At 39.4% G+C, this 16152-nt stretch overlaps 1 protein-coding gene across 4 annotated transcripts in view; it reads left to right on the top strand.

Moving 5' to 3' along the window:
* side-III (sidestep III) overlaps nucleotides 1-16152 on the top strand; it is a 32416-nt gene that overhangs the window by 8915 nt on the left and 7349 nt on the right. Inside the window, exons 1-9 of one of the 4 annotated variants that reach the window (XM_011053992.2) lie at nucleotides 1886-5232; nucleotides 5558-5992; nucleotides 8917-9049; nucleotides 9814-10022; nucleotides 10459-10569; nucleotides 11428-11631; nucleotides 14242-14399; nucleotides 14502-14655; nucleotides 15542-15672. In XM_011053992.2, the coding sequence (XP_011052294.1) occupies nucleotides 5809-5992; nucleotides 8917-9049; nucleotides 9814-10022; nucleotides 10459-10569; nucleotides 11428-11631; nucleotides 14242-14399; nucleotides 14502-14655; nucleotides 15542-15672 (1284 nt within the window). In that variant the 5' untranslated portion in view covers nucleotides 1886-5232; nucleotides 5558-5808. Of the gene's footprint in view, nucleotides 1-1885; nucleotides 5233-5557; nucleotides 5993-8293; nucleotides 8376-8916; nucleotides 9050-9813; nucleotides 10023-10458; nucleotides 10570-11427; nucleotides 11632-14241; nucleotides 14400-14501; nucleotides 14656-15541; nucleotides 15673-16152 lie in introns of those variants that run through there. The other 3 variants (XM_011053995.2, XM_087415781.1, XM_011053996.2) reach the window with 3 other exon arrangements.

Genomic DNA, 16152 nt, shown 5'->3' with positions numbered 1-16152 from the left:
ATAATTGAAATTGCCTTAAAATTATTTTAAATCGACACCTCGATTTAAAATTTTATTGCCATTATTATCCATTAATTTATGCAATTTAGATTTAAATTCTCAAGACCGAATCGTAACTTCGCTCTCGCTCAACTTTCCGCGAAAGAAAAGTTGATCTCAAATTCACCGAGAACACGCCCTTCAAGTTTGATGTAAACTTTATGAAACACCCCGTATACTACCTAGATCCCGGTGCCTCCAATTTGTTTTCTCATGAATACTTTCCTCCGATCCTGGCGACGGCGTGAATGCACCGCTTGCGCAGTCGCAATAAATACAGACAGTTGTCAGGAAAGTGTCTGCAGATGAAAGCTTTAGGGTAGACTCTCATCGGTATGTTGTTTAATTTCCATTCATTTTCATGTGTATTTGTATGACGAAACAAGGTCAAGAATTATAAAAAAAGAGCGATATGAATTAACATAAAATATAGCCTTAACAAAATTCCTAAATCCCACACAGCATGAAATATTTATACGAATCATTTTTCAATAAAATATTTTAGAAATATTTCGTAAGCTTTTGTAAAACGTTTTAAAATATTTCACAAAAATATTTTACAAATGTTGTACAAATATATTGTAAGAAAAAGAATATTTCAAAAACTCTTTTCTAGATATATTTACTTTTTAAAAAGATTTTATGAAAAATTTTTGAAATATTTCAAACCTTGCAATAAAACATTTTGCAAATATTTCTGAAATATTTCGTGCTGCGTGGGATATCACATTTTCTCATAATTTATGGAAGTAATACATTATATTGTATTAATTACACATTAGATAGTGAAGCAATGTCATAAAACATACATTCGAAGAAAAGTTTCTGGATTCCTCTCAACGTGGAAAGTTCTGAGAATTCAGAGAGAAAAGTTTTTAAGCCGGTCAGGCGACTAATTGCTATCACAAATCAGAACATAAGATCGCATCGTGTTTCCAAATTCTGCACAGCATGCATCCAATGTGTTCTTAATTGTGTCACATTTCTTTTTAATACGATTAGATTACAGCTTCAACCGCTTCGCAAGCTGTCGCTCAAAGTAGAAAAACAGTCATCATCAATTTTTAACATTTAAATGGTTATCGCATTTTTAGCTTAATGTTTTCGATGTCATAGCTAATCGGACATTGAATAACAAAATGAGGAAGAGTTATGATAATTCCTCTCGATTTATGTCAAAAAAACTCGCATTGAATCTTGCAAGTAATATACCGGCATTTATACCAAGATTGTCATAAACTAGAAATTAGAGAAGTCAGAGAGATGTCAGGAAAATTGAAAATAATCAGAGTCATGAAATTTTATAAAATTTTCTAACAAATCACAATTCTTGACTTTAAAGAAGTTTTATATTCGTACATCACATCTACGCAGTGTTGGAATAATACTACCAAATTAACAAATAAACTCAAACAGTGTCAGCAATTTTAACACTAATTTACATTGTTGTTAAATTTCTTTGTCAGCAAAATGTCTAACGGGTTCCAAATCAGGATGTCAATAATGTAACTTTTTTCCTAGGGCGGAAACATAAAAAGTGAAAACTTTGTACGTACATACATAAAAGTGTTTACTTTTCATATTTTCATTTTAGAAAAAAGTTACATGATTGATACTCTGGACGAAAATATAAAAAATTTCAAAACGTTGTTGAAAAATCAGAGAAAATCATGAAACTTTGGTTGGAAATGAAGGAAAAATTTTGTAATTTAAAAATGAGAAATTTATGGCAACTCTGTATAGATCCTCAGTGAATTCCGGGACACCCCACGGCGCGCCCCAAACGCGGACAGCCCTGCGCGGCAGCGCGCTCGGCACGTTCTCCACCACCGCCTCCACCATCGCCACCGTCGGCGTAGGGGGTTGTACATCGCGCGGGCATCGAAACGCGTCGAAACGCGAGGCGGCCGGATCGGACTGACTCGCGAAAATCGATCGGCGCCCCGTCTCGCGCGCGTCGTCCTCTCTCGCGGCGGTTATAGCGGCGTGCCCGCGCGACGAGGAAGCGTGCAGCGCGTCGCACGCGACAGCACGCGTCGCGGAAGAGAGTTCCGTCGTCGGGAACGAGGGTGCGAAGGAGATCGTGGGAGCGAGAAACACCGCTCTTGCTTGCAACACCGGCTGGAAGCCGCCGCGCCTCGCGCTCAAGGCGAGAAATTTCGTGGGAAATTTAGCCGGTGTCGTCGACCCGCTTAGAGCTCTTTGCTGCCGTTGCCACCGCCACCGCTGTCATCGCCGCCGGTCCGCGATCGGACCGCGATCGTTATCGAGATCGGATGAGCGAGATTTTCCCGTCGCTGCGAGTGAGTGCGAGATCTCCTCGAGAAGAGCGTGAGAAACTACAACTGCCGATGGGGATGTCGGAATTCAACGTCATGCCGTCGATAGCCGGCTGGTAAAGCGAGATGAAAGGTTCGCCCAAGGTGCTCGTGTGATCGGTATTTCCATTTATTAATTTAAAAAGTAAAGGGTAATCCCTTCAGGAGCACGGAAATTCGAACTGGTATTTTTTTTTTTTGGAGAAACTTGCGAACGGGATCGGTTGTGCGTGACTCTTCGTATCTACTTAGGAAAAAAATTGTTGGTATCAATTGCGGCTGTTAAAAAGGAAAAACGCTGAAAAGGTGAATTAAATTGATTCTAAATTATTCTCTAAATCTTTAAGAAAAGGGCAGCGAGAGAAAGAATAGAGAAACGAGAACGATCATGTATAACGGTTGTGTATGACTATCCATAACTACCGCGGGGAAATTTTTCCGCTGTCAAGAAGTAGAACAATTCGCGTCAATGAAAAACGGAACGTTCGCCGCTGTTGAAAAATAAAGTTGATTAATTCGAGAGCGAATTTCACGAACTCGTCGGTCGGTTTCGTGTATTTTGCCGTTTTTTACATGTGTTTTATATCGTCGTTTTTTCACGGGACGTAATACCGTATACTTCTTATATTTTTGACGATCTTTTTCTTCGCGAAAAAAAAATCCACAAAATAATACGGGAGATGATCGATCACGGCGGAAATTGAGGACCAGTAGAATAACAACGGAAGTATCGTCCATGTGTCGAAGTGCACGCTTCGTGCAACGGGTCGACCGATCTGTCATCGCCATTGTCGAATCGTCTAACGGCGGTCCTAAACCCCGGAGGAAGGTAGCTCCAGGAGGACGATAATCTTCGCGGAGAAAGGCGGTGCTTCGTCAGGACGCGTTGCGCCATTTCAGGTGCGAGTCTCGAGCCTTCCGCTCGAGTGCTTTAGCGTGTCTCTGGGTGCTTTAGGTGAGCTTGGCTCTCGCGAATCAAAGCTGCGAAAGAAAGCATTCAACAGACATCAAAAGACCCGGTGATTAATGAACGCGGGTAATTAAGAAACATTAAGGAGAGCTGCCGAAGGAGTCCTCGAGATCCTCCAACTATTCGGAGAGAGCGTGTCATCCTCCCCCCCGCTGCGCCCTCTCCCCCTCTCGAGAGGATCCTCGCCGGAGGACATCGCCGCGGGGTTGGCGGTGGGAGGAGGCCGTCTACCTTCGAGGTAAGAGAGAGAGAGAGAGAGAAAGGGGGGGAGGAGAGGAGAAAGAGAAAGAGAAGGGGTGGGAGGCCTTTAGGGGTGGAAAATCGTTGGAGAATACCGTCGCGGTGAAATCACTCCTCTCGAACGCTCGCGAGACGATCAGACCGCGAAGCATCCCCCGCCGGGCCCGTCCTGCTCCCTTGCCTGCCTTTCGCCCCTTCGCTTCTCCAGCCGGTGGGGTGGAAGTGGAGGAAGTGGCTGTCTGATCTCGGACGGAATGACAATAAGACTCCCCTTTGATTAATCGACGGAACAGAGAGGAGAGAGAGAGAGAGAGAGAGAGAGAGAGAGAGAATGAGTAAGTGAGAGAAAGAGGGAATTAGTCCTCTCGAGACGGCGGATTGTTTTGCAAGTGCTAAGAAGTTCCGACTGTTAATAGAACTGACTAAATATAACTCTAACCGAGTAACTTAGACATAAATCTACCGACTCGAACTTAAGCGATGCCTCAAATAGCACCGTGCATTGAAATGTCACGCCTCTTCATTAAAGTCGACAAGATTGTTCAAACGAATTAATACATAATGCTCTCTTGTTAAAATGAATTAATAACGCAATATCTTCCTGATAGTAAGAAGATATATCCGGTGTCGACCTGTGGAACGTCGTCCGGAACATTTCAACGCTATAAGAACGTATCGAAGTGTAACGAGTGCAACGATTAATCAAGTGATTAACGATTGTCCCCCAACTGAAAGTTGCTCGACTAATCCTTTTCGTTGCATCCGATCGTCGAAGAACTTTGCAGACACAGGGTTGTGCGGGAGGGCAAGGTGCGCGACAATAACGCGAATGAATTCGGGAGGAGACGGGATAAGTAGAGTGGATCGAAATTAGAATCGTGTGCAGCCAGTGGAAGAGGGTTGGCGCTTGATCAGGCGAACCGGCCGACTTGAGCTCAAACTGCACTACTGAAAAGATCTCATTTGTTTAAAGAGATCTTTTGCATTGCGGCGTATCTCGGTAAAATTGTGTTTACATGATTTGAAAATATTCGACAAAGTGCGTCTCTACTCGCGAAACGACAATAATAAAACGCGCACGATGCATTAACAGTATCGAAAATAATTCATAATAATCGATCATAAAACGTCGACGAGAAATATCGACGGGAATTCCGATGCCAGCCGGATGTTTTCGAATGTCCATCTTTATTTGAGCCAGCGACAGGCGTCAATTTGAACGGTGAGTAATCTGGACCTCCATGCATCTTCCTGGACGAGTGACGAATGCCGGGATGTAATCGACAACGATAACCGAACGTTAACAAATCACAGTGACGACAACGGGGAAATTTGTGTGGCCATGAAAAGGCGATAAAGTATAAGAAGGACTGAGTGACAAAACTGCTACCATTGAGAACTTGGAGTTTAACAAGAGTTTGATGGGCACATGAGAAAAATAATGATAATGTCCGCAATGAGTACAATTCAACACCCTTAGATCCGAGGACAATAAAGTTAAACGAGGGTAATCGAAAGCAACCACGTGAAACAACCGAGTAGCCACTGTTGAACTCGATATCGCGTAATAAAAAAATCGACGGTATATTTTAACAATCGGAAATAAAAATAGTGACAGTAATAGGTGCGAGAGCGTTTTGCTGAAACATTAAGTCGATACAAAAGGTTTGTCCGTACGACTTTTTATCTGTCTTTCTAGATATTATTTACTCTTTATCATTAATTTTATCAATCCTAATAACTGCACGCAAATTTTTAAAAATTTCAAATTGAAATATTATTCATTGATAAAAATTTAACAAAGAATCTTGCTAATTAAAGAAATTTTATTGTTAAAAAATATCTTTTCTTTATTTATTTATTATTGCATAAAATTTGATATAAATTAATATAACGATTTAAAAATTAGCGCGAAATATACTTTAACGTTTTAAAATAACAACGAAAGGAAGAGAAGCATGAAAGGCAATTCTTTTGCACTGATTCTCAGCAGTGATATAGTGCGACGAGACGCGGACTAAGAAACGCAGTGAAGAAAGCGCAGTTTTGTCATCCAGGCACTTCGATGCGCCTCGACGGTAGGCATTCGGGCTTAAAGGATCCACGCTCGAGGCGGTGAGTGAGGTTGTCCTGCGTATTCGTCGTCCTGCATACGCGGCCGGGACAAGGAGCCAGAGCAGGGACAGGTCCTTCCCGGTGTGGAATGACAATAAGGGGGCGCCGTACCCGCGGGGTGGTATTATGCCGGAGACGACGGATTTGAGCTTGCCGCCCAAGTGCCCGGCGAAGGCGTCGCAGCCCTTTCGTGGGATGGCACTCGGGACGCTGGCCGAGATAGCGGTGCGACTCGTGATTAGCGGCTACATATTCGCCGTGGTCGTCTACGTGAACGCCAGCGGCAACTGGGATAAGGACGATGACCTAGGTACGCGCGGCATGAGCACGAAACGGTCGCACGAACAGCCGAGATTAACCACTTCCCTCACCCGCGCGAGCGATAGTCGCTTTTCGACCGTGTCCCAAAATTGCCGGTTATCCTGATTTAGAGACCAATTTTCTCCATTTTTTCCTTAATAAAGATACAAGAGACCTCGCAATTTGCAAGATTTAAGTCAATTGTTTATTGGTAAAAATAAATTTGACACTATATTTTCCATAAGTAATTTTTTAATTTTCAGCGTTTTACGTTTTTCTTGCACTTCTTGCAAAGTTCGAAAACTTATCAAAATAATTCTTAAAATTATAACTAATAAATGTACTTGTTTACTTAATATATATAGTAATTAAATAAAATTTATCAATTATTCGAGCGAGTTTAATTTAAGTAGAATTTCATTTTTGAAAGTGGATAGTTGTTTAATTTAGTTTAGAGCGAAAGGAGAGTTCTTCCACCGCTAATTACTCGAAAACTATCGGTACTTCAATATTCTCTCATTGAGAAAAACATCGATATTCAAGTTAACGGAGGAATATATGGTCGAAAATTTATCTCGTGATTTAGGAGCATAAAACGGTCGTTTGTTTTTTTTTCTCTTTTTGTAATGGAATGTGAAAATGTGATTTAAAAAAGAGTAGTTTACAAAAAGAATGTATATGATTGCGTAGATATATGTTTTATTTAAAAAAAAATGTATTTTATTTTAATCGTTATTAAAAAAGAGCGGGAAGATGAGAAAATTGAATAATAAAAAACAGAAAGGACGTTGCGGTTGGTTTTCTGTGAAAATACTCGGGGAAGGAAATGGTTAAGTGAAGCTACGCTTAGCGATTCGCTGCTTTTCTGTAGATTATATTATTTCGTTGTGCAATATATTGCTGAAGATTAACAAAGAAGGAAAAATTTTCCTTGATCAGAGCCACAATGGGTCCCTTAATTCTGCTGGTAGCTTCGTTTGCCGTGCACACTCAGCATGTCCGGCGCAGAATGGAACTCTATATGGCTTTTGTGCGCAAAATAGAACCCAATACGTATTTCATAAATGCATATTGAAAAGTGGAAAACTGACAAAGTCATGAAATTGAAAACTGTTAGAATCGATATTTACAAAGTTATGGCATTTTTTAAAATAAAACTAGGTCGAAACGCAAAAGCAAGGCTGAATATAGTCCCTTAAAACGTGATGAAATAATAAATAAGTTCCCGTTAATGCATAACGGTTAATGCCTTGATCAAAAGTGCGGAGCTTTTACAAGTTTTAAATTTATAATCCGTCCTGCTTACAGCTGTTTGAAAATTTGCCAGGTATATATTTCTAATTTTTCCTTCCCCTCGTAAATATGCGAATGGTTATTTTATCTTAAACTTTCATTCACACAGACATTTTCCAGTTACATTTGTATCTTGATGTCAGTTTTTATTTATATCTTTGAAATGCCTTTAGCATAGAAAATGACATGCGTTTAAATAGATGGAACAGATAATAATCGCGCTGATACGATGCTAAAAAAGATAAATGGCTCGTGGCATGTACATTTTTCATCGAAGCGTCACAAACAAACGTAAAAGCGATATCCTGCCGGAAGAGTTCGTATTCGTGTTACAGACGTCGTTCGATTGATGAAAATTGCGGCGTATCGGAAAACGGAGGAATCAGACGCAAGCTTGTTGCGATACCGGAAATCACTCAGAGCGTAAAACTTGCTCAAAGAAATGTTACGCGGCGTAATTATATTTCGCGCTGCCGGGGTGGAAACTCTCCATTATGCGCGAAAACGAACTTCATTAGTGATATTTTTCAAGCTGCTTTCTCGTCTCTTTATTCGTAAGAAGCAAAGCAGCTTCCTTTTTACATGTTGCGAGGCAGGACTCTTTCTCGCGTCAGAATGGAATGTTAAATTGGAGGGAAATGTCTCTTAAGATATCTACACATTCTTGATGCTACTTTTTATTTCGTGAAACGTAACGATATTACTCGCTTAGAGTTCAGAGATCTTTACAGCTGCGTTACTTCAAGGTAATTTAAAATCAGGCTAAACAATAAGAGGAAAAAATTTAATCTCAAGTTTTTCGCTGCTAAATCTCGTTTACCTGAATGGCTTGTAAGTTTACTTATAATACTTCCTACTAACTTAATAACTTTCCACGTTCTTTCGTGACATAAAAGCTGGCGTTACAGCTCATTTAACTCATTAACCATATAATTAGTAATTTGCAAAATGTTATGAATTAAATATAATGTCTTCGAATATACATTAAGATTGAAAATTACATAATATTTTATTATAGCTCCGTGTGCATTCGTCAGAATTATTAACTCAATTATTAAGCGACCCGTGATGCTTGCTTCTGAGAAAACAGAAGCAGTATTGTAAGTAAAATTATTCAAAGCGTTAAAGTTAATGAGATTTAACTAGGAAAGAAAAGTCGCATTGTTTACAGTAAAGTTCCAAAGGAATCATTAAAAAGACGTCGAAAAGATTTCATGATTCCTCGAACCTTCATTTAACGCGATTATGGATTAAAAAGAGAATATTTACAGCTTGAAGGAAAGTTACTTATTTAATAATTACTAAACAATATCATTTTCATAAATGATATGGCTATTTTTACCAATCAATTGTCAAATTTTTACCAACCATTAAATATGCTACGCAGTTGGCATTTGGTTTTGATAAAAAGAATTAATTCCGGAACGTTACATGTTCAATATGTCCGAATCGTCAAATAAATAAATCCGGTAATAAGCATGCGTGGTCAAATAAACGTTGCGTTTGATGGACAGCTCGCGGCTTCATCTAGTTAAATTTCAATTAGTCGAGTTATGCATAAATTAAATACGTTATGTATCGCTATGTACCGGATTCCGATACATACCCAACGCGTTAATCACCTTTCTTCAACTTCTCCAGTGTCCACATCTAAGGTTAGCGCCGTACTTGGGCGAACCGCCACTTTGCCTTGCGACATTGAGCCGTCCACGCGAGAGGATCGCGTTTACATGGTCCTTTGGTTCCGCGATTATGCGGTGAAACCCATTTACAGGTAAGCAAGTTCTGTCGCCGAGAAAAATTTAAAGATCTAAGAAAATCCTCGGAAAACGCATTAAAGAGGTACGATATCGATATTTCAAAATTGAGACAAAGAAATTGCAGATTATTTTAGATCTCATTTAAAAGTAATACAACGATTTTTTAATAACGATTTACCATTCGGGTTAAAAGTTATTTAAATAAGAAGTAATACTTTTTTAAGTCTGTAATACTTTTTTAAGTCTAATAAAAATTTATGGAAATGTATTATATATAAGATAATGACAAAATCTCAATTTTTATTATATTAGTACTTTAAGTAAAATACATAATCTTGATGATTATGTAAAGTTACATCGCGATGCAGAAATTAGTTGTCCAGTAAATAAACAAAATATTTATTGGTTCTAAATCTCTGTTACTAATCGGAAAATTGCTATAAAATTTTTGCGCAAGTCATTTTAAATATTTAAAATATTTAGATTTTTGAATTTGTATAAAAATATTTAGATTTAGATTTTTGTTATTTTTGAAATTTTAGTTTATTATAATAAAAATAACAACAAATAAAATAAATACACTAAAAAAATATATTGCTCAATAAAGATAGAGTTTAATAAAGTTATAAATACAATTTTTCTATATATACAATATACATATAGTTTGTTTAAGGTATAAATATCAATATATGTATATCAATCGAACCTCCTTAAAAAAAAAGAAATAAAATTCAGGGTTTTACTCGTGAATTATTTACAAAATGAAATATGTATACAGTTTCGATGTGCGGGGACGGGCTTTTAACAAGGCCCTGAACTGGTCGGACAGCACCGCCGTAGGGCCCAGGGCCTACTTCGTCACCGTGACGAAGCCGGCCGCGCTCTCTTTGGAGGCGGTCCAGCTGGATGACGAGGGAATCTACAGATGCCGGGTTGACTTCAAGAACTCGCCGACCAAGAACTTCCAAGTGAATCTCACAGTGATCGGTGAGGAAACTCATTACCGTAACGACCGCGTAACACTGCTCCAGTATGATTAACTGTGTCTCGGTATAACGCGTAAAACAAAGATCGTGCTGAGGGAAGGGTGCTAACGGAAGAAGAAGGAGAGCGAGAATTAGCTGCAGTTAACGTCGACCGATATGCAAGATCTTTTTTCATCTCGACGCGAAGTTAAACTTGCCGGAACAATCTCCGTCTCGCGCGGTTTCGCTAATTGAGGGGCCCACGTTGCGACGGTCTAACCCACTTTTCTTCGAACTTCGCGGGGGCAAGAAAGGGAGACGAATTAATCGAAATTTCATTTTTGCAAGTTTAAAATTAACTTTCGCGAGCTCTCCTTAAAAAGTCGGAATAGACCGTCCGGGCTATTATCCGTCAATTATGGAAAGCGAACCATCCTGTTCGTGGAAATTGTTCGCAGTGCCACCGCACCAGCTACTCATTTACGACAGCTCCGGGGTGCAGGTGGAGAACGTCGCCGGACCCTTTCAGGTTGGCGTGGAGTTCGGTCTGTCCTGTGAAGTGAGAGGAGGTGAGCACACCGTATACCGATTCGTCTCTTTGTGATTTGTCCTTAGGTAAATTTACGTGCAAACACAAGAGTCGGTGATTCTATCTGTGTCTTGAACTTCCGCTCGCGGTTATTTACATTACGTTTCTCGGTTTCCATTCATGCATATTTGACATTCTACTATGAAAACCGTAAATCAACGCGTTATCGTGCATTTAATTGTAATTTGGGGCACGCAGAGTCCGCGTGCATCGAAATTTCTTTATAATCTCTCCTCACACAATTAACATAATTAAATGACAGAGATGGGAGATACGAAATACGGTATTTCGAGGTAAAGCAAATTTCTCATCGCATAGTTTAAAAGCTGCGATGAATTTACTATTATGCATGTGTGTGTATACGTATAATTACGCGTTCTCGAGTTTGTAAAATTTTATCCATTAATTCCTCCCTGAGAGAAATCAGGTTTCTCATTAATATGTTTAGTCGAGATACGAATCTCGGCGAGAGAGCGACAAATTACCCGACCGAACCCCCTCGTTTTAAGCGCGTATAAATCCCGACGTGACCCTTCTCTCTCTCTCTCTCTCTCTCTCTCTCTCTTTCTCTCTCAAGATCGCGTGAATAAATAAAAAGAGAAGAGATACTACCGCGGGTTAGCGTTAGCAATTAAATACGAGTCCGGCCTCTAAGTGGCCGGGTATTACGCGGGCGCGCCCGATCGGAGACACCCGGTATTAAGGGTAATTATGGTCCCGGTGATTTGTCTGCTGTCACGCGAGACTGATCGACGACGAGACGAAAGGTAGGGAGAGTTAATTAGCCGCGTATAATTTCCGTACTTTCCGTGCTTTCCGCGCGCGATTATACACGAAGGGAAACCTACGCCGGTGGTGAGCTGGCTGGTGAACGGTAAGGAGGTGGACGGCAGACTCGAGGAGTTCGGCCAGAACATCGTCGTCAGCAAATTGACGGTGCCGCAGCTGCGGCGAGAACACCGCAACACCACGTACAAATGCCAGGCGGCCAACACGCATCTCATACCGCCGTTGGAGAAGACGGTGATCCTCGACGTTTATCGTGAGTACTTTTCACCCAGTTCTTTTCACCTAGAAGAAAATTTCCGTAGAAGAACTTTTCTCCCTTCGTCGGCGCGATACAATCAATTTTCCCCCCCATTCGTACAAGTGCGCGTAGCGTAAATATTTGTAGGAATTTGCATACATTTATGTTTTTACGGAAAATTGATGTACATATACTGACACTGCTCTTCATTTAAATTTCACATGCGATAATTTTTTCGGTATAAAAGCAAATGAGTTTTAAAGCTACCAAACGGCGAAAAGTTACAAAAGGCTGAGTGTCATCCAAAGGTTAACATGTCGGTGTCGTCTCGTTTTGACGCGCGCAAAAGCGCAGTCGGCCGCATTTAGGAAGTTGCATGTGTCGTCGGGGATCTCAATTAAACGGGGTAACGAGCGCATTTGACAAAAATATGGCATTTATTTACCGCAATATATTGGTTGCACAACCTCTAATTACGCTTTTGCAAAGTTAATCAAAATGCCCCGCGGCATTCAACATGTTAATAATTCATATTAGTTAAATTTCGACCGCGGAAAGTAATCCTTTCTCATTTCTGTTATCGGCCCGATAAATTATTGGCAGGTTTGTAAGAGCGCACTGACCCTGGCACATGGGTAACCACCATGACACACACACACACACACACACACACACACACACACACACCGCGAAAATAAATTTAGCTTTCTTTAATTATTCAACTTGAACAAATCTCGAATGAGCGGAATAATCCGTTCATATTTGTAAATCCTTTTAACTGATTATTTTTATCAAAAGCGATGTTTGTAAGCTTCTCCGAAACCGATATCGATCAGATTAATATTAAGCACATGTTATGTGTACTCGTTTTAATTAAAAAATCATCGCCTGCGATTTACTAGATTGTTAAAAAGATTTTGAATACCCTTTAAAATTTTAACACACAAAAAATGGTTTTCACATTCAAATATAGAAACAATGACGATTATTTCTCAAAATAAAGACCATCGTGTTCAACTATTCGCTACCAGCCGGATTTGGTTTCGGTACATTCTGGCTCCTTAGAGTTCCAGCGAAGAAGCTGCGTCACGACAAGCTGACTCAACTTGTTCAACAGTTTCGAATCGTCATCCTTGCAAGAAATGTTTCATTGAGCGAAACAGGCCATAGTCAAACGGTGCAAGATTAGTATAACAGGTAGTATCTCGAATGCCATCTAGACGAATGACATTGAAATCGAATCCAGCAGCTAACAAACTGATGATTATTGAACATGATGGTTTCTATTTTGAAGAATAATTGTTGTTTTTGTACGCAAAATTTGTGCATATGTAAAAATTGTTTTTATATGTAAAAACCGAAGGGCGATTCAGAACTTTTTTACAATATAATAAAATCTGCTGTACTACACGAAGCTTTTTTTCGCTGAATTGCTAGCTAAATTTGCGTGCTTACTGGCTTATTGCCGTCTTGGCAGCGGTGCTGGCAGTGCTGCTGACTATGCTGTTAGCTTAACTTCAATACGAGTTTTCATGTTGGCTGAGCAGTTGGAATTTGGTAGAAAGTATTTGACGAAAGTATCCGAATAAAGAATAGACTATAAAGCAGATCGTTGCTATTGTAATACCTACGTCATCATAAAAGTACAATTGTTTTTAATTTATTATCACAAAGAGAATACTTTGATCACATAACTAAGGCTGCGTCTTGATTGACTCTCGCAATTTAATCTATCACGAAAATTCTGCAAACTAGCAAACAGCGTAGTCAGCAGGCTACACAATTTTCGTAACAGCCAGCTTGATCGCTAGTAAAGTAGCATATTGTTAAATATCAAAGAAACAATAATGACCCAATTTCTTAAATTAAATAACATTTTATTATTTTTAATTTCCATGTATATCAAAATGTAAATCAATATATTTCTACGATTAGTTTCAAAGTAAACAACGTTTATATTAACGTATATGCACGTAGTAAATAATGAATTATGTTTCAGTCAAATTTAATACACTTTATTGAGTTAAATTGTTTAATTCCACTGTTTTAGTTAAATTAACGACATATTGAGTAAGAGCAATAGCGACCTATAGAAGTGATTAAAAATAACTTAAATTGAATGTAATTTAATATTATAACAGCGGCTGCAAGGAAAAAACAATTTTGCTGAAGTGACTAAAAATTCAGCAAGATACAGAGCTGAAAATAATTTTGTTAAATTATCAAAATATTATGTAGGTCGTTCCAACTGGTTGCTAGAATGTCAAAATTATTTTAATTATCCAAATTTATTTTCAAACCTGTATCTACCTAAATTTTCAGATAATCTAACAAAATCGTTCTTTCCATATTCAAACAATCCAGCAGAAAGAAAGGCATCGTGTGTTATAGACTTAACGCGAGACATACGATGAATTTAAAAAGCGGTGAACGTCACAGAAGCTTGTAAGGACAGAACATCAGGAGAGGATTTGCATTCTAAGTATTAATTATAAATCCTTCCGACCTTAGTGATTTCTTGACATCCCGGATCGAACTTGAAACTTTTAAAGAGAGGTGTATAAAAACTTAGATAGTATTACTCGTGGTAGGGCGCAATAAATGCGATTTGCTGGTTGGTTCTAGTAAAACCACTCACCGTGAAGATACTGTCGAAGCTAACGGTCATGGAGACGGAAAAGGACTACTCCATCACCTGCGAGACGACAGGCTCGCATCCCCGCGCTCGCATCACCTGGATCGAGGGAAACGAGACGTTCCGGAACAGCAAGGTCGATAACGAAGTATTTTGAAACGTCGACGTCGCGCACGTCGATATTTTTTGACATGTTCCCCTCCGCCTGAATTATCGCCAGTTTCCTGCAATTTTCGAACGTATGTGCCAGCAGGTGAAGGAAAGTGGCAACGCGTCGGTGGTGCTGAGTACCCTGATGTTCTCACCCATCCCCGACGATCACGGCAAGATCCTCAAGTGCCGCGGCGAGAACCCAGCCCTGGCGGACGCGTACTTGGAGGACTTCTTCAAGTTGAATGTCGTCTGTAAGTGGCGGGCGCCGTTTCTTCGGCGCCTCTTTTATCCATGCGACAAATCGGATTTCGATTATCGTGAAATCAATTTGCCGAGTGACATCTTTATATTTGTAAAAAAATTTTCTATTTATAAATACGAATACGTTATATTTTAATACTTTATATTTTTTTAATTTTGTATATTTTTATATTTTATATCATATTTTATATCATATTTTATAAACCGTTTATCTTTATAGCATCATTTTTTCTAATACTGTGGTACATGAATTGTTTATCTATAAAGAGTGCATCTCTCGTGATAGATTGGAAGTTAAACCGCAGGATGTCCCGTAAAAATATCTCGATCAATTATATATTTTTTTTTATTTTATAATCCTTTTTAGTAGCAATTTTTCTAGTTCTGCGGTACATGAATTGTTTATCTGTGAAAAATGCATCCCGCTATTGTAGATCGGAATTATTTAAGCCACGGAATGTGAAGATATCTCAATGAATTAACATTTATTGACTGCAGTGATATTTACTCATTAATTAACAGCCGATAATTCAGATTTTGGAGATTTAAAATCGAATACAAATATGTAAATGGAACTCAACAAGTTTCATTGTGTTTCGTGTAACCTAAAATGTATGAAAATGGAAATCTGTTAAATCTGTTAAATCCATTGTACACGAAGAGTCGCATATCTTATTAATATCGTCTCTTCCCCCCCCCTCTCTCTCTCTCTCTCTCTCTCTCTCTCTCTCTCTCTCTCTCTCTCATGTATTCCGACGGCTTTAATATTCCACGTCCATTTTCTCTGAATCCGTCGAAATATTTCATCGTGGTCACGCACGTGAAACATTGAAAAACCGAAAAATTCTCTCTCTCTCTTTCTCTCTTTTTCCGCAGTCCCGCCTAAAGTTCAGCTACATCTGGGCAGCACTCTGAACGCGGAGAACATAAAGGAAGGCGACGATGTGTACTTCGAATGCAAAGTCCGCGCCAATCCGGAGCACCACAAAATTACTTGGCGCCACAATGTAAGTCCCACCATCAGCAACGAACCCACTTTAATCCCGGTGTGTTTACCTTTGCGAGGCACTGGCGTCTCACTTTTAAAATTTCGATTGCTTCGCCTCTCCACTAAACAGTTTCGGAGTTCCGGAAAAAAAAGGCGATTAAGCGCGAGAAGCACACACAAGGGTCTGAAAAATACCGGGATTCCTGAACTTTACATTTCTATTCGCGAGAATCGATAATGATCTTGTTTTTTCGATAAGGATCGATTCGAGTCACAATACCTTACGATGGAACTTTTGAAGCGTTATCTGAAACTTTCGGGAAAATGCCAGTTTGACGAAAGAAAAAAATAACTTTTGCTTTATGAGAGAAGTAGACTCGGAAATTTTCGTCTCTTCATCTTTGCATATGCATTCACTTCTCCGAGAGCGGCGAATATCTGTCGCCTCGCGTTTATCGCACGAATATTCGTGACACGGCTATTCATAAACGGAAATAAA

This window comes from Acromyrmex echinatior, chromosome 18, assembly GCF_024713525.1.
Source record: "Acromyrmex echinatior isolate Ae372 chromosome 18, ASM2471352v2, whole genome shotgun sequence".
NCBI classification, from domain to species: Eukaryota; Metazoa; Arthropoda; class Insecta; order Hymenoptera; family Formicidae; genus Acromyrmex; species Acromyrmex echinatior.
Note: the sequence above shows the minus strand (reverse complement) of the source record. Positions and strands in the feature narration are given on the sequence as shown.